The following is an 18,941-nucleotide window of genomic DNA, read 5'->3' on the forward strand; positions in this document are numbered from 1 at the left end:
TTTATTAAAACACTAAACCAAGGGCATTAAGTAGCTATTGATTTAACTTTATAATAAAATCTGAAATCCTGGCTCATACTTGAAACCTTCAGCCTTTATTATTTCGCATGACACTAAAGTCTGTTAAAGGAACAGAAGAAGCGAGAGGAATGAGGAGGGGGAGAAAGTCAGAACAAAAGGGGAGTTCAAGGAAGTTAAGGAGCCGTCATGGACTGGCTGAATGCAGAAGAGTGGGGGGGGGTGGCATCAGCTGGGCAACCCCCCAAGGGAAGAAAGTTCAGAGTCAGGAGATTGGTGGTGGGATGATGACGAGTGGCCAGAGGGAGCAAACTGGGAGGAGGAGGTGTGGGAAGCTGAAGAAGTAACAGGGTTTAGTGAGCAGGAAGAGTCTGTGACAGACTGCAGCCCAGAATCAGAGGCAGAAGTGGAGGCTGAAGAAGAGGGGGGCCAAGAGGCAGAGATGAGGCCTCTACTCCTGTGCTCTCCACCCCCCCCCCAGTTTTCCAGAACCCACAGAGGTATGTATGAAGAGGGCACAGCAGAGGCAGGCAAGACAAAGGAAGCTCAGATTGCTTGGGAAAGAACCAGGGAAAGGTGGGGACCTTCAGTCCTTGCAACTGCCTCACTGGGAAGAGCCACTGCTGGGAAGAGTTGCTGTTTTCACCAGGCCTGTGAACTGGAATTATGCACATGAGGATATAATAAGGGACACTGGGTAAAAATAAATAACAGATTAAATTTAACAAGACCAAAGAAACCATAAAAATATTAGACCAAGTAAAACAAATATACCTAATGGTTATTTAAATGTGGGGGGTAGTTTTCTAGCTTCAACACACAAATAGTCTGGAACCTGGCAACAATTCCAGAACTCTTCTTCTTAGGGTTAGAGAGAAAATGTTTGTGAAGTATCACTATGATCAAATGTGGAGGCTGAGAAACAGAAGTAATTTCCTTTGAGGTTGAGTGTCTAGTCAAATTAGAACCAGCAAAGATGGAAGCTCTACTAACTTCTGCAGATCATATTCATTTCAACAGATGAAGATTAATTAACTCAAATATCCTAAATGATGCGAATGATGTTTTGATCTCTGCAAAAGATAGAGCAGGTTTAAGTAGGGGCACTCCTTGAATGAGTAATTTTGATGCAGGTGGCACATGTAATGCATGAATGCTGCGCATATGCCACAGTATGCTAGATGCATTTATTCCTCTGAACATGGTTTAGTATATGTGGGAGCCACTCCAGAAGAACCATGGCAAAACACAATTCTGCATGTTAAGAAGGTCAACAGTGCTTTATTCAGGAAACAACATTTTACTGAAGAATGAACACATCTACTTCCTGTCTGTGACACTTTTGCATAATTCCATCCTGCTGAAAAACAGTAACACCTCTTTATTTAAATGCACCTTTTAACAGAAGTGCAAAATCTGGAGTGGAACATAGAGAGTTAAGTTTATCCACATGTTGGTTCAAGAAGCATGAATCAGGTTATTTTGCACAGGAATCTACAAAGTTCAAATACCTCAAGCTCCCTAATCTTTTCAATAAATATACAGTAGAAGCAGTATACTTTGCTTCTCAATCTGAAGTTGCTATTGCTAGAGTAACTATGATTACTCTAGAAAAGACTGAATGGCAGATTTGTCAAATCTAGCAAAGCTAATTATCAGTCTTCTAAAGCAAACAATTTTTTAAAAATGAGATGACCGCAAGCTTCTTTTAGCATGTAAAACAAAAGGAAGAAAGCAGTTTACCAAGCAGTGAATGACAGGATATGATAGTAAATGATACAAGTAATGCTTATTGAATACAAAAAATTGTAACTATTTGGACAACATTGAAACTATTTAACAGTTTGCTATCTCTGAGTAGTTGCAAACTCTTCAGAAAGTCATAAAATGGAAGCAATATGTCACTTATAATGGAGCCCGGATATTATAACCAGACAAGAGGTTTTGTTATTAAAACTGATGTCTGAAGTATTTAGCAAAGCCAATTTTTCAGACTATGGGAAAAGAAGATATATTCTGTCGCAGACTTGAATTACTCTTCTTAGCAAGACTGTGTGCCGAATACAGTGGTACCTTGGGTTACATACGCTTCAGGTTACAGACTCCACTGACCCAGAAATATTACCTTGGGTTAAGAACTTTGCTTCAGGATGAGAACAGAAATCATGCAGCGGTGGCACAGCAGCAGCAGGAGGCCCCATTAGCTAAAGTGGTGCTTCAGGTTAAGAACAGTTTCAGGTTAAGAACAGACCTCCAGAACAAATTAAGTTCTTAACCCGAGGTACCACTATACTATATTCCATTCTTACAGAAACTATGCGTTCTTATCTTTCCACGCTTCTGTCTAATGTACGTGTATGTATTGATACATACAAAAATAAGTCTTAACATGCAATCCACCTGCACTGTGTTTCATCCATGTTTTTGTCTTTTATCCTGCCTTGCTGATGTACGTGGGCTAGTGCTGATGAATCACAATATGTATGAGTTCATGGGCACTGCTTTATTAATCCCTATGAATATATGTGCATGTGCATCGTGAAGTTAGGATAAAAAACTTGTGGCAAACTGCATGTGCCAGTTCAGTGATTCAGCTTTGATGTCTGCAGACAGAGGAAGAAGCCAAATGGCATAGATTTTTTGGGGGTAGAGGTGACAAAGGTTTCAGGACGTTGGAAAAGGACCTCTTGTATCTTAGCCCAGGATTCCTTAGACTAGCTATGTCCCTTTAGTTAGTACCTGACAATATTGCAGCGGCAAAACACAGTAAGAAGGTATGATAGATGTGTTTGGAGACAAGTGGGGCAGCTTCATCAGGCTTGTCAAGGATAAGAAAATACTTTATTTGTGCCACAGCAGTGGCAACAACAGGAGCAGCAGACTAAACAGTTCAATGGGAATAAGCCAGTTTAAATACTAGTACAATTGTTTAAGGAGATGGTGAATTACACTGGAAGTCTGCAATCTCGATAATGTTCTGTATCACAAACACAATCCTCTACTTTGAAGAATGAGATGTAAATGTGTTTAGTTATGCGAGCATCCTAATGCAAAGGCATGAAAAACAATATGACTGAATGATGCTACTTCTAAAAATGCAAACTGTGATCAAGTCAAAACAAAGTTTTATTTGCATAAAAGTGATACATGTTAAGAAACAACACAAGCAATTCAAATGAATTGTCACAAGCAGGAACTGAAAAATGGTTTCTAAAATGTTGAAGATACACTTTCTAAAAGGCTATGCATTAGCCGCCTCCACTTCATTCTTCTGCTTAAAGGCAAGGGGTAAGAGTATAAGAATGATGACATGCTAGATAATGTGTTTTTGTCTCTGTGGACAGCTCTATAAACAAGAATGCTTTGCAAAAAGCAGGAATTTACATGTTAAAATCAGGCTTTGATCTGTCTGTATAAGGAGGACCGTGGAAAATAAAGTAAACTTAAGGTTTCCCCAGTTTTTCAGATTCCAGATTTCTACAGGCTGTGTATAAGCTAAAGATTAGTATACTGAAAAAGTGCTCTGTTGATGCAAATGGATGGGCAGTGCTTATCCTTTGTGGTCCACTGATGGTGCTTATGCCCTTTTCTTTAGGTAATACTAAATTTAGGTATTACTAAATAGTAATTTAGGTATTACTAAATAGATGGTAGTACGGATGGACAAGTTTGACTAGGCTCGAATGAAATTGGAATAAACCAAGTTAATTCTCTCAAAAGCTGGTAGCTGTTAAGCTTACTTCTAAGCCAAGCCAAAAGGTTTTGCATGCCCATTAAATCAATGGCTACTGAACGGCCATTGATTTAATGAATAAGATGATACACAGTTGACACTTCAACATCCTGGCTTAACTGTGCAGGGTATGGGGACGGCGACTCTGAAGTACTCAAAGTAATCCATGTAATGAAAATATGTTGCCTGCCTGACATCTTTTGAAGAAAATTAGATTTTATTGACATTGGCCTATAGCATATGGATCCGTTTTGAATCAACAGTTTGTACTTGCAGAGTGTATGCTGGGCAATTTTTCAACTCAGCAGGGAAAGATGCTTAACATTAAAGAGTGCCTGGATTTGTCAGCCTGTGGTGCAGACTGTGATTCTCCTATGCTGACAGCAGAGCCCTGTCAAGCTGACATCTATTATTTCAAGGGTACACTGAAAGGCAGTCACCGACACAATAATTCTGGTCTTGTTCTAGAGATTAAGAAGCATCACCATTCCCCCAAGGAAAAATAGCTTAAAGCTATAGGTTTAATTTTCTATCCCTTCTTAGATTTTTTTCATAAGTAACTCCTAAAGTTAAGGTGGACAAACAGGTGGGTCTCCAGCTGCATTAAAAACTTCAGCTGATTTCAACAGAAACTGCATTAATGGCTTGGAATATGTATGAGTGGTTTGGAACGGGTGAGTACAGGCCTGCGTGCTATTTATGTTCTCTAGACTATTTAAATATAATTGACTGGTGCACCAATATTTGTGGGCCATGTTCACCCTTCGCACTTCTTTGCAAAGCTAAACAATGGGCCATGGTGTTACGAGTACAAATATCTACCACTACTGTTTTTTGTTTGTTTTTAAGCCTTTAACAAAATCAAACAGCTAGATATGGTTGTTGTTTTTAAAGAAACAGAGGAAATAGACAACACCATTTTCCTTAAGTCAGGGTTCACAATGTGTTCATGGTCCAGCACAAGCACAATAAAGAGTTTGTTATGCTGCTACAAACAAGAAAAAAAAATAGGGGGGGGGGAGTTAATTCTAGTCAAATGACATGCCAAAAGTGGAAACCGGACTGAACTTGTACGATGGTGGTTCATGCATACAATTGGATTGGCGCTATCCATGGAAATGAATAATGGTTGACATTTTCCTGTTAAAATCACAAACTAAGAAGGCAACATCTTAGAAACACTATAAAATGCAAGATGCATGTCCTCTAGGATCACAGGCACTAATTGTGCTCCATGAAAATTATTGCTGCACAGGCCAGCCCTAAACTCTGAAGCAACACTATTAAGTCCAAGGCCTCATCTACCTTAGTACTAGAAGGATATATAACACAGAATAAGGTTTACTTCAAAACATGGAACCTGGTCAGGATGATGATGTAGGTACCGTTTTGTCTTATCTTTTTCTTCTCCTCAAAAGTTAAATTCCATACTTGTGGCTCAGAGACTTTATCATACTTTATGTATATTTTTGTAGATGACTTTATGCATGTGGCCTCCAAGATGGCTAAGTATATGGTGTTATTAAATGAGACTGTCAGCAGATGTTAAGTGGCAGATATTGGCATCAAACAGGGTCATAATTGCACTGACAGACAGAAAATGTCAAGACCGCAACTATCAGCTACATAGGAGAAAAATGAGAACGCAAAGAGTTTCAGACTCTGCCTGCCATCTTACTAACTTAGAAGTTTGATTGCTTCCAAGACGATGCATTTACATTTGGGGTGCTGTATTTCTTCATCATAAGAGTTCAGAAACAAATGTCAGAAGGTGACATTTGTTTCTATAAAATGTTTTGGGTCTTTCAGCATGAGGAACAGGATGGGCTTTACCTGATGGGAATGTTCATCCACGACAGAGGTCTGGTTCACACATCACACTAAGCTAAACCACAGGTTAGCACAAATGCACAAGTATGCAGGTTTCCAGAGAAAAGAACTGAGCCGCTTCACTCCACCCTAGTTGTTCTGCTGCTACACTGTGCTAAGCTAAGGCATAGTTTGGCTTAGCATGCCATCCGAACCAAGGCTCATGGCTCTCCAGACAAACCAGAAGCTGTAACCAAGGTTTGGTTTCTGGCTCATGGTTGTTCCAGGAGACCTTAACCACAAGCCTGCTGGGTTCAGATCACATGCCATGTCAGCCTGTGGTTTGGCTCAACAAAGCACAGTACCAAAATGATAGGTGAGGAATAAAGCAAGTGCAAACTCCTCTCCCAGAGCCCAGATTTTTTTGCACATTCACACTAAGCCATGGTTTGGCTTGGCGTGATGTGAGAACCAAGCCAGAGAGTGCATAGACCCTGCTCTCCTCTTTGAAATGCTTTTACATAAGAAGTGTCTTCACAATAGGCAAACATAATATAGTAGTTCCACAGCAAATTAAACTTTGACAGTTATTTTGCACAACCTTTCATGATGGGAATTATCCCAGTACTAGATAATTTCCCACTCAAATTCTTCAAGTATCTATACAGCAAAGAGTATAAGGAGTAAGACTATATATTTTTGCAATTAATTTCCTTAAGATAATGTTAGAGGCATCAGGTTCTTTGAAATACAGATGAATTTCAAGGTGAGACGGCTAGCAGATGTTATTAATGGCATATGATTTATTGTGACATGAAATCTGAGCCGAAACCATATGATTAGCTGAGCTTTTTATAACTTATAATTGCCAACTGCTGAAAATATGCAGCAGGACCCTTATAAACCAGCTTCACGATTAAGAGGCTAGAAATCCTGCATTTATTTGCCAAGTGTTTGATAGCTCCTGCCATTTGTCTCTGCAGGCACTTAGACTGACCTTGGCTAGCCCAAAGCTGCATTCTTCCTATAGAATCATTCTTGAGAGAACCATTTTGGAGATGCGCCGTTGTAAAACAGGAACTTATAACAGTATACAGTTCCACATGGGTGGTGCTAGACTTCAAGGAACATGTTCTCATAGCCCCAAAAACCTTGTATCACCACAATTCCAGCTTCATCTACAGCTGCTGCAGAAACCACACCCATCTGCCCTACTTCAGATTCTTTGTCCATCTGGTTTCATCATGTATCTCATAAAACATGTACTTATTTATTTAATGTCATTATACACTGCTTGAATGTAGGCCTCCCAGGTGGTTAACAATAAAAACAATGAAAACTCAATGAAAACAGTAAAAAGAGCAACCACTGGAATATTAAAATAGTGAATATGTTAACTATCAACAGCAACTACCAGCAAACACAACTAATAATAATAATAATAATAATTTTATTATTTATACCCTGCCCACCTGGCTGGGTTTCCCCAGCCACTCTGGGCAGATCCCAACAGAACACTAAAAACTTCAGACATTAAAAACTTCCCTAAACAGGGCTGCCTTCAGATGTCTTCTAAAACTACCTCCTCTTCCAAGATTCTCCTAAAAAGGAAGGTCTTAATGTGCCTATGGAAGCTGAGAAGGAGTTTCCTATACGCTATAAATTATGTTCCCTCCAGCGAGAAAGTCCTATTCCACTTCACTTCAGAAGCCAGGAGCATCAGGAACACAGGCATAGGCAAACTCCGGCCCTCCAAATGTTTGAGACTACGATTCCCATCATCCCTAGCTATTCAGCCATGCAAGCTCACAGTTCAAAGATGCATTCCAACCAGACAGAAGCTCTTAAGGAGAGCCTGGAGCAGTGCCAACAAGGAGTGTGGCCTGTGGAGAGCAGCATGACTGGCAGACAGTGTTGAAAGCCAGAAAGAGGCTGGCAGGGGTACGAGGTGCAGAGGTGCCAGCTTGTGAGGGCCATGGGGGGGGGCACAATGTCTCACGTGGGACATCAGGATGTCAGAAGGAGCCAAGAACATGGCAACTGTGTGGTTTCAATGGCTGGCAGCTCCTCTTCTTCTGCCTCTTTTTGGCACTGCCATTTGTGGGAGGCTGATTCGAACCTGGGGGAAGGAGCCAGCCACTGGAGCTGTGCCATGGTTGGCTCCATGTTTCACCTCTGTGCTATTTGAACATTGGGGCCCTGGACCCTCCCCCCCCCAATATGGGGCAGGGCAAAAGGGCTCAGCCCCCAAGAGCTAGTGCCCCTGGTGAGGTGCATTTGTCCTCTGGGCCTGAGGTTTGCCTCCCCTGTGTTTGTCCCTTAATATGATGATGATGATGATGATGATGATAATAATAATATTTTTTTATTTATACCCTGCCCTTCCCGGTTCAAAAACCGGGCTCAGGGCAGCTAACAACAAATTTAAAACACTTAATTATAAAAGGAGCATAAAATACAGTATAAAAATTGTAATCTTAAAATTCTCAATAAATATTATTTTAAAAAATAAAATAAAGGAGCTTGTGGATGTAAAAAAAAATATTGCAGTATAAAAACATGAATAACAATAAAATTCAAAATTCAAAAATCAATTTAGGGGAAATAATCCCCAGGGCTAGCTGGCTGAATTGGTCCTACTTGGGCCAGCGAGGAGACCACGGGAGAATTAGCTGTGGGGTCTCAGAGCGGGTGATCTTCATAAAAGGGGAGGGGGAGGGAAGAGAAGGGAAATAAATGATCAGGCTGAATTCAAATTAAAGGCCAGGTGGAATAGCTCGGTCTTACAGGCCCGACGGAAGGAGGTTAAATCCTGAAGTGCCCTAGTCTCATGGGACAGAGCATTCCACCAGGTCAGAGTCATTACTGAAAAGGCCCTGGCCCTGGTGGAGGATAGTCTGACTTTCTTAGGGCCCGGAATCTCTAAACTATGGTTATTCATGGACCTTAAGGTCCTCTGCGGGGCATACCAGGAGAGGCGGTCCCGTAGATTTAACACATAAAAACCTGCTTACATAAATGCTAAGAATCCTTCAGAATTCCCATTCACCACAGCATTTGTGACAACTGAGGGAGGTAGGCTAGTCCGCCAAGTCAGCACTTTTAAGGATCATGCTTTCTGTTACAAAATCCCTACCCACTTCCCAATGAAAAATAGAGGAAAGAAAAAAAATCAAATGAGAAACTCTATGTGTATTTATTAACACTTCCTACCTACCTCCCGCCCCAAATGGGGAAACCCAACCAGATGTGTGGGCTATGAATAATAAATTATTATTATTACTTAATTTTAATATAATTTATATTATATTTATATAAATAACCTTTGGAGCACAGTTCATGTGAACAACTCCCCCAACCCGTCCCGAGGAACTTGTGTAAAGCTTCGTTTTTGCAGATTTCACACATTTTTTTTAGGATTCCTAACGACAGGACTATATTTGTAAAACGGCATTCAGTGGCTCTTGCGATGAGTATGAAAGAGGCTCCACAAGTATGTGAGTAGAAGCAAAACATAAGGATTCACAGCTGCAGCTGCCTAATAAGTGTTCTGCAATGCCTAATGGCAAAGTGTCAACTCAGGGATCTTCAAATACCACACAGTGCATCATCATCTCTATCACGCTGGTCTTGAGAGGCAAGCATTTTATATGCCAGAGCAGTTTGTTATTTAGAATGGTACCTACTTCGGCTACAATATTGGAAAACAACTGATTTTACTAGAAGGGGGAGGGGACCCTATATGTGAAAAGTTCATATAGACAGAAAGTGTTTGACGCAATCTGCTACTGATACAAGCGCAAAGAAAGCATGCTGGATCTGTCATCGTTTGTGCTGCACATCCTCAGAGTTGTCTATTCCACACACAAGGCTGTACCTTTTTCTTAACAGAGGTTTTTGCTTGCTAAGGACACGCTTCACTTGCTGCTCCCCTTGCTGACTTGAATAACTTGAATCTCTCCCCCAACCCCTTTATAAAGAAGAAGAAGAGTTTGGATTTGATATCCCGCTTTATCACTACCCGAAGGAGTCTCAAAGCGGCTAACATTCTCCTTTCCCTTCCTCCCCCACAACAAACACTCTGTGAGGTGAGTGGGGCTGAGAGACTTCAGAGAAGTGTGACTGGCCCAAGGTCACCCAGCAGCTGCATGTGGAGGAGCGGAGACGCGAACCCGGTTCCCCAGATTACGAGACTACCGTTCTTAACCACTACACCACACTGGCTTCCTGTGCCATTGCAGCTCAGCATCCACCAAGATGTCTTGTTGGTCACCTATACATATTTCTATAGAAGAAGCTAATCACAATTATTTCATGATCCTGGATCTCGGATATTTCACAATCCTAACTCAAATCCCATCCTTCTCTTTTCCCCACCCAAGTTGGCTCTCATTTATCTCATTGTGCTTGGGCACAATACAATTTATAAGGACTAAAAAGAATTAGAATCCACTTCAACATTTCCAGAAGGAGAAGGGGGAAAAGGAAACAAGCCAATATTTGTGAATGGGTACATGCAAAGATCTGTTCCAGGGAAGTGAGGGGGAAACTGAAATGAAAAGTGACAAGAGTGCTGGTGAGGACACACCTTAATGAAAGGTGTACTGATGTTGCGGCCTGTGACACTATTCCATTCATGATAAATTCATAACTTTCTTTGTCATGGCAGATGCTTCTTCGCCATCTGGAAAAAAAACCAGCCTCTCTTGCTAGGTAAGGTGTATGTGTATAGGGGTCTCACCTGCTGTTGAACTTCTCTGGGTGTTTTTCTCGCATGATGTGAAACCTGTGAGCAATCGAAGCATCCTAGGGGAGAAAAAGAAGAGCAGATATCTCATTTTTTTGTTGAAATGCAAAATATTGTAAAATATTGCTGAGGTTCTTTTAACCACATGAGACAAAAGACTCTCTGGGCACAATTTAGTTAGGAAATTTACATGCCACCTTTGAAATTAGCAAAACGCAAGAAAAATAGCTTCCAAAATAAAGTCGCCAAAATGTGCCTCACAATAACTTCTCTGCATATAAAAATAATAAAGTGCACCATAAGAATATAATGAACCACACTAAAACTCATAAGCGGCAATGAAATTCAAACCACTGTTAAATCCCAGGGCACATTATGAAGGCACAAGAAGCCTCCTAGGTAGAGGGACAGGAGAGAAACAAATAAACTTGTTTCAACCTGGTGCCTAAAATATAACTGGATTGGTACTATGCAAATTTCCCTCAGGAAGGAGATCTAGAATCGGCCTGCCACTCCTAAGAAAGCTTTATTCCTGCTTGACCCTCAAGCTGGCGGCACCAGGAGGAGGACCTCTGATGATGGTTCATAAAGAAGCAAGGTTTCTTCTATAGCAGGGATAGGGAACACTTGGATCAGCAGAAACTTCCATTTTTGCAAAGCACAGTTGTCAGATTAATTGAAATTAGGCGCATGGTTGTGACCATCATGGATGCCTGGTCCAGTACCAGGCTAGACCAAGAGGTAGAGTGTGTGTGTGTGTATGTATGTTGCTATTGTCCACAGAAGCACCATCTCCTTTACCAGAAAACCTCTTGATCTTGAAGATGCTGCTGGTCCATCAAACACCCTGTTGCCCAGTGGCATCGCTGGGTGTCAAGATGAAAACAGGTGCAAAGTGGGGCTTCAGAGCATAACAGAGAAAGGGCTTCATAAATGGGGTTGTGAGCCTATACAGCATTACAGCCTATAATTTTGTAAGAAGCAGCATCAATAAATGTAACAATAGGTACTGACAACAAAAGCAAAAAAGGCTTAGCCTAGATCTGTGAGCATTTAAATAAAACCCTTTAGTAAGCGAGTGAAATGTTTCTGAACAATGTAAATTACAAAGCATTATTCCGTTACTAAGTTGCACAGTAAGAGCTGAGAGAATGGATTGCAGAACTATTGACACTGCATTTAAAAGGTGGGCTTGAGAGTAATGTATCAACTAAAATGATTCTTTATATAATTTTACTGTCATTACTAACTTCCTGATACCTGTTCTAAGATAATATATGTGCATAAATATACTCTATTGTCAAAGGGATACTTAAATTAGATCAGTAATGACAAAATGGCTTGGCACAGGTAATTAAATGAATTAGTAAAATTTAATTTATAACAGAAGTAGCCAGTATCTAAGCAAACTACACGTGTTCATAATGTTTATATCCCCTCTTTCAATTTAAAAGGACTTCAAGAAAACTCACAGCAACACTAACATAGTATTAAAATCCCTTAAACCAATAAAAGCAAAAATAAGTAAAATGCAAATTATTTATTAAAAATAATCAGAAGTAAAAGTGATATTTTTAAAAAAAAGCTTGGGAAAATAAAGACATTTTAACTTGCCTCTGGTCATACCCACACCAAACATTTCAAGCATGTGGCTTCAAATGTTCTGTTTATAAGGATAATCATGAAAAATATCTGTCTGTGTTTAGTCTCAGAAAGAATTTTCTTACACCTAGCAAGTTTGTATGTTTTTCCCCCACCATCTGACAATGAAAACTGTTAGTTTGCATGTTTCTTTATCTGTACTGGCAGCCAGGAAACTTAGAGCTAAATTTGTGGCTCAATTCTGAATGTTCTTTTTGTTTTTGTTGTGTTACAGCTAAACAATAAAATTAAAAATTATTGCTATTACTAACCACAATCTTTGGTTTGGCTAGACTGCTAAATCAGGGATTGTGGTTTATGGCTCCCACCAACACTAGAGGGGGAGTAAGTTTACTATGATGTGCAAACTCTGCCAAAATTGTAAGTTTCATTGGACTCACTTAGCTGCCAGATGTAGATTAAGACTGAAGTGTAATCACACATAATTTCTGCCTTAATGCCTATATTGTAAGTTCTTCAACCAGTTTTGAATATTTCCTAGAAAATGTAGCAACATAAGATTTCTGCTTTCCCCCCTTCCCCTCCAGTGAATTTCACTAATATCACATGCTATCTTCTTGTCTTTATCCTCAAAGTGGAAACTGTTAAAATCCATTCCAATAACTTTCTTTTTAAAATAAATATTTGCTATGGCAACATTTGTAAAATAAATATACATAAAATTAAAAACCAGGCTGTCTTGCCAAGCCTCTGACAAAGAAGAATGTGCATTCATAAAAATAGAATGCAAGAAAGAATCAGAGACTTTGCTTCGACTGGGAAAAGTAACCATAGACTACAGCTTTTACAGGAAGTGGAATGGTTTCAATCAACTGACGTAGACACTTAGCAAGTTTAAGGATGGCATATTTGTACAGTGGTACCTCAGGTTACAGACACTTCAGGTTACAGACTCTGCTAACCCTGAAATAATACCTCAGGTTAAGAACTTTGCTTCAGGATGAGAACAGAAATCAAGCGGCGGTGGCACGGTGGCAGTGGGAGGCCCCATTAGCTAAAGTGGTGCTTCAGGTTAAGAACAGTTTAGGTTAAGAACAGACCTCCAGAACAAATTAAGTTCTTAACCCGAGGTACCGCTGCATATAGTATTCAGATGTACCTGTTGTGACAGACAGGGTCTGCCCTACTATTGGGCAAAGTGAGATTATCAGCTCAGGCGGCAGAGACTGGGGGATAAACACAGGCAACAGCCCCGGCTGTTCCTCCTAAGGCCCTTGGCCAATCCCCTCTGCGGGAGGACAGTGCTGTAGATGTTAGACAAATTGTTATGGTCTCCCTGCTGCCTCAGTTACAATGGATGAAACTATCCCTTCACAACTGTTAAAGTAAGATTCTGCTGCCAATCCAGTCAGTTTCTGTAAGTGGAATGAGGAGGTGACATCTCCCTCTTTTTGCCTCAGGGAGCAAAAGGTCTTGGTCAGCTCTGGTGAACAGTTACAATGAGAGACCCAGATACATTTTGACATCACAGCTTGTTTGTGTCTCAGTTCAGGTGCTTGGTACCTATGAAAGCACACAAGAAAACACGGCCCAGCTGACGTATGAGCAACATCAGTCTGAAAAGGGACATTACTACCCGTGTAGGGTTTCTAACATGGTGATGGGAATGCTATTGTTGGCAAAGTGCTTGCTAAGGGTGGGGAACATGTGGCCTCCCAGATGTTGCAGAACTACAACTATCATCATCCTTGACCAGTGTGAGAGCCAGTGTGGTGTAGTGGTTGAGAGCGGTAGTCTTGCAATCTGGGGAACCGGGTTTGAGTCTCCGCTCCTCCACATGCAGCTGCTGGGTGACCTTGGGCCAGTCACACTCCTCTGAAGTCTCTCAGCCCCACTCACCTCACAGAGTGTTTGTTGTGGGGGAGGAAGGGAAAGGAGAATGGGAGCCGCTTTGAGACTCCTTAGGGTAGTGATAAAGCAGGATATCAAATCCAAATCCAAACTCTTGACCATTAGCCATGCTGGCTGCGGATAATGGGTGTTGAAGGACCGCAGGTTACCCACCCCTGCAGTAGGGATTGTATGATGCTTTGTTCCCTTTAAATTGTTCTGCCTAATGTGGGAGGTGTGATATAGCCGTGCCATGCATCAGAAATTGCCACTTTGAAGATGGAAAAGGTTTGTGTATATCACTAGCAAATATTTGCTGCCAATTCTAAAGATGGGAAGGATTAAACTTTGTGATGGCTTCTCAATTCCTGGATTGGCTAAATTAGCTAGACCACAGAGAGAGAATAATGTATGGGTCTGGGTATATAAATAAAAATTGTTGAATAGAGAGGATGGGTGAAGGGTTAAAGTCAAGCACTTAAGTTGTGAAAATACCTGCACTTTGTAATAAAAGTAGTTCTATACCACACAAATGATTTGAATGCATCTTCCTGCTGAAACACTTTTCTGAATATCTGTTTTGACTAAATAATTTAGATAGGCAAAAACATTTCCCACTGACTTAATACCCAGCTTACAGTATTCAAAAGAGACGCTTATTATTTTTGTCATCTTGACAGTGGAATATTTTGAAGTAAAATGTTACTTCTATTTATTTAGCTGGCACGTTCTATTATGTCATGTAAAGACATTAATTCACAAGTTATTTGAAAAACATTTCAAACATATATCCACAAAAGCTTTCCACTCCTGAATCCTGAAAATAATGTGATTTTAAAGCATTAAGGGTAGAATCTATTGCCTTCACTGACAAGATTGCTCAAAAGGGAAAAAAAGATAGTTTCAATAAGCTAGGCCTGTATTTATTTATTTATTACTGCCAAATGAATTAACGGGGTTTTTAAAATAGAGTATTTTGATGTATTGTATCAAAATCAGCAGGTAAATCTGGGCTTGTACTTGCAGTGCAAAGAGCCAACTTTCATTAGCAAAATCCTCAGCCTATCTTGTAGTGGTGCTGAAACACACGGATTACTTTTTCTGTTCAAATCTTCAGATGATCTCACCCACTGGTTGCCAAACACAATTCAATGTGTAAATGCAAACTTTTAAAGCCTTGACAACTTGGGGACAGAATATCTGAGGGCACCTATCCCATACAGACTTGCCCACACCTGTTTAACTTAGGACCCTCCCACCTTGGTGCTACAGCAGGTGAGTCAAAGGACAAGTGCCCTAACTCTAGAACTACCTATCCCCAGAGGCACATATTACACCACTGTTGACATCTGGTTGTCAGAGACAACCTTTTGCACAGGCATTTGATAAAGCACTATTTTCTATGTTACTGGCATGCTAGCTATATACTGCACTGAGGCTGCTTGATTCATGGAAGGACTATGTTATTTGAATTTCAGTTGTTATGACATTTTAATGACTGTCTAATGCAGGGTTTCCCCAACTTGGGTCTCCAGCTGTTTGTGGACTACAACTCCCATCATCCCAACCTAGCAGGACCAGTGGTCAGGGATGAGGGGAACTGTAGTCCAAAAACAGCTGGAGATCCAAGTTGGGGAAACACTGGTCTAATGGGATATTTATGTGGAATGTTCTTATGTGATTTTTATTATATATGTAACTCCTCCCCCCTCCGAACCTCTTGGTGGAAGGTGGGCTTATGAAACATGTGTTGTGTATAATTTCAATTTATAACTCACCCACATTAGTTCTTGTATAAAACCAATGCATGCTCCAGCAGCTGCATTCAAAGGTTCCCTTTCTCCAACAACAGGAGGCCCCTCCAGGGAAGACAATGTTTCAGGGCAACCCAAGGCTTGGGACTTGAGAACTAGGTTCAGGGACAAATACATGTTGTTTCCCCCATCTCTAGAGTAAATTTGCTCCCTTTTCTCTGCCCCACAGGCCTTTACAATGTGATCTACAGCCTCCCATCTCTTAACCGAACCCTAAACTGTCCCTCCATGAGTCCAAGACTTCTTTTGGTAGATCTACTTTAGAGCAGGGATGGGGGAGAAACTCGATTTAGATCACATTCAAAGCCAAATTTCTCACAAAAAGTGTGTGTTAGTCAAAACTAGACACAAAACTGTGTATATTAGGAGAAATTCTAAAATGCTGAAGAATTTTCATGAGGATTACTAAAAATAAAAATTAAAGAAATCACAAATTGCTGTAGAAATGTGGGGAACCAAACTTAAAATCGGAAGCAGAGAGAACTAAAATTGACATTCCTATTTAGAGTTACACATGTAACCTCTTTAACTGTGGTTTACTTCCTTATAATCCAGAGTCTCACCTTCAAAATTTGAAACCATATGAAGGGAGTTTGCAAATAATGGTTTCCAAAGAAACCTGATTGCTGTTCATCACCATTAACACGGGTACACATTAACGCTTCACCAAGAAGGGAAGTGAGCAGGAATTTCGTTCTGGGGAAGACTGGCTTCCATGGTTAAATTTGTGTTGGGTCATCTTCACCGGCCGGCCTTAAACAGTGTTTTCCCACGGCTTTATAGTCACTTTCATTTTATCATCATAATCACTCTACCCCTTACATTGATGAATGAAATAAGGGCTGTAAACCACTTTACATGCTCGAAGTGCTATATAATATTAATAGCCATGTAGGGTTTCAATTATGATAACAAAGTGTTGTGCTATAAGCACAAATAATTCATAGCAGATATACCTTGGACACCATGTTATTCTTGCTGTGTGACAGGCCTGGCCTATAAAAACACATAACTTCTGGAGAACGGAGCTGAAATTCTGATCTCAAGGCTTGTTCTATTAACATAACCAGAAGTAAATAATGTATATAGCTATTTCAGCACTCAGATTGCTTTGCAATCTATATCTTTTTAATATCCTCACACCAACTCTGTGAGGTAGATTGCAGTTATTATCAGGTCTCAGAAGGGCAAATAAAGCTGGAAGATTATCTGTGCCTGTGGATCAGCCTGGCAAAGTCTGCTGAAGTAGTGATGCAGGTGGTCTCGGACCATGCCATGGTGGAACCCATACTGTAATCCTGCCAAGTGAATCCACTTCTGAGCCCCTCCAAGTTGCAACAATAATCCCATAGCCTGAAATAGGGATGGCTATGACTTTAACTGAAGGGACGCAGGTGGCGCTGTGGTCTAAACCACAGAGCCTAGGGCTTGCCAATCAGAAGGCTGGCAGTTCGAATCCCCACAACGAGGTGAGCTCCCATTGCTCGGTCCCTGCTCCTGCCAACCTAGCAGTTCAAAAGCCTGTCAAAGTGCAAGTAGATAAATAGGTACCGCTCCAGCGGGAAGGTAAACAGCATTTCCGTGTGCTGCTCTGGTTCGCCAGAAGCGGCTTAGTCATGCTGGCCACATGACCCAGAAGCTGTACGCCAGCTCCCTCAGCCAGTAAAGCGAGATGAGCGCTGCAACCCCAGAGTCGTCCGCAACTGGACCTAACGGTCAGGAGTCCCTTTACCTTTTATGACTTTAACTAGGGAGGTCATTGAACTGTGGAAATGGAATCTCTCTCTGGAAAAGCCGCACCAATTACAAGTCAAACCAAACTCTATCAGCCCTGATAGAGTTTAATTCAAACTCTTCAAAAAACTTTCAATAACATTTTTATAAACATTTCTTGTAAGACGGGGTTTCTCAAACTTGAGTCTCTGGCTGTTTTTGGACTACAACTCCCATCATCTCTGATCACTGGTGCTGGTTACCTAGGGATAATGGGAGCTGTAGTCCAGAAACAGCCAGAGACCCAAGTTTGAGAAACCCTGCCAAAAGAGGTCATGAATCAATGGTTAAACTGATAGTGTGGTTCTGGCAAGTTTAGAACCTGGCTGCTATAGACAGAGTAGGGTAAAATTAAGTTTCCCAAGACAGTGTGTAAGTTCTTTGTTAACTGTGTTCCTTGGACAGACATTGTAAGTGTAAGAACCACAGCATGTTGGAGCAAAATAAGTTCAAATCTTTCCTCAAGCAATATCACGGTAAGAGTTAGAATGACTGTAATTTATGAATTATGAACTGGAAATTGAGCATAATGTGCTCTTAGTCTGTTTATTGTCTAAAATATTACTAGCATTAATTTCTTCCTTTCAAACCCAATGGTTTTACTTAGTGAAAAAGTGCTGTAGGGCTCTCTTTAACTATTTTAAAATCTAGGGATATTACTTGTTTGCAGTAATTTTGATATTGTTGCATAAATTAAAAATTAGAGAGGTGGCACTCTTAACAAGCTCCCATTTATGCATTTTTCAAAGGATACTGAAATCTGTTAAGCAATTCAAGATTATAATTTCAGCATCTGAAACCTACACAGAGTAATTCAAACAAATGTTATGACATTTAAGATAATGAAACTCTTCAGTAATGCCAGAGTGTCCAACTTCACGTATTAGGAGTCAACAGATGTCCGTATACTGAATTGCCAAAAGAAAAAGTTAGTGCCTATTTTGATTAATACGCCGAATCAGTCCATGGTGTCTCTTTAAAACTGGCATGCATTACTTCAAAACATCTATTCAAAATCCATTCTAGGAAACATAGCTAGACAAAGTGTTCCCAAGACAAAAGGAAAACAATAAAGCACTGTATAACCCTTTTAGCAGCGTGAGCTGCATATTATTGACAGACCATTCATTGCAATCAGCAAATGATTAATTGCAAACTTGTTACTAAATTGACCACCAAAGGAAAAAAAAAAGAACCGAAAAAGAGACAAGCTTCAGTATACTGTTAAAGAGGAGGAAAAAACTTCTGTTAAGAATGATTGGAGTCTTCTTGCAGTGAATTAAATTCTAATCAATACTCTTGTTGACTACACTGTGGCATAATTACTTCCTTAAATAGCATAGGTACCCATTATTGAGGACATTTAAATTAATATTTAACCTAAATGTATTTTTCCCAACTACTGAATCAGCATTTTCAACTTCAACTTTCACAATTAAATGTTCTGTTTATTATCAACTACAAGAGCCATAAGTCCCCGCTCCTAATATCATTCGCTTTAGGAGGAATAACTTATCTACCAACATTTAAGGCCCAACAAAGCACACAGAGACAT

General features: G+C 40.4%; 1 protein-coding gene across 6 annotated transcripts in view; it reads right to left on the reverse strand.

Annotated features, from left to right (window-relative positions):
• DGKB (diacylglycerol kinase beta) overlaps positions 1-18,941 on the reverse strand; it is a 253,677-nt gene that overhangs the window by 96,369 nt on the left and 138,367 nt on the right. For all 6 annotated transcript variants that reach the window (XM_080974724.1, XM_080974726.1, XM_080974722.1 and 3 more), the window contains one exon: positions 10,302-10,366. In XM_080974724.1, coding sequence (XP_080830850.1) covers positions 10,302-10,366 — 65 coding nt within the window. The remainder of the gene's footprint in view (positions 1-10,301; positions 10,367-18,941) is intronic.

Source organism: Podarcis pityusensis, assembly GCF_964106645.2.
Source record: "Podarcis pityusensis genome assembly, chromosome: 12".
NCBI lineage: Eukaryota > Metazoa > Chordata > Lepidosauria > Squamata > Lacertidae > Podarcis > Podarcis pityusensis.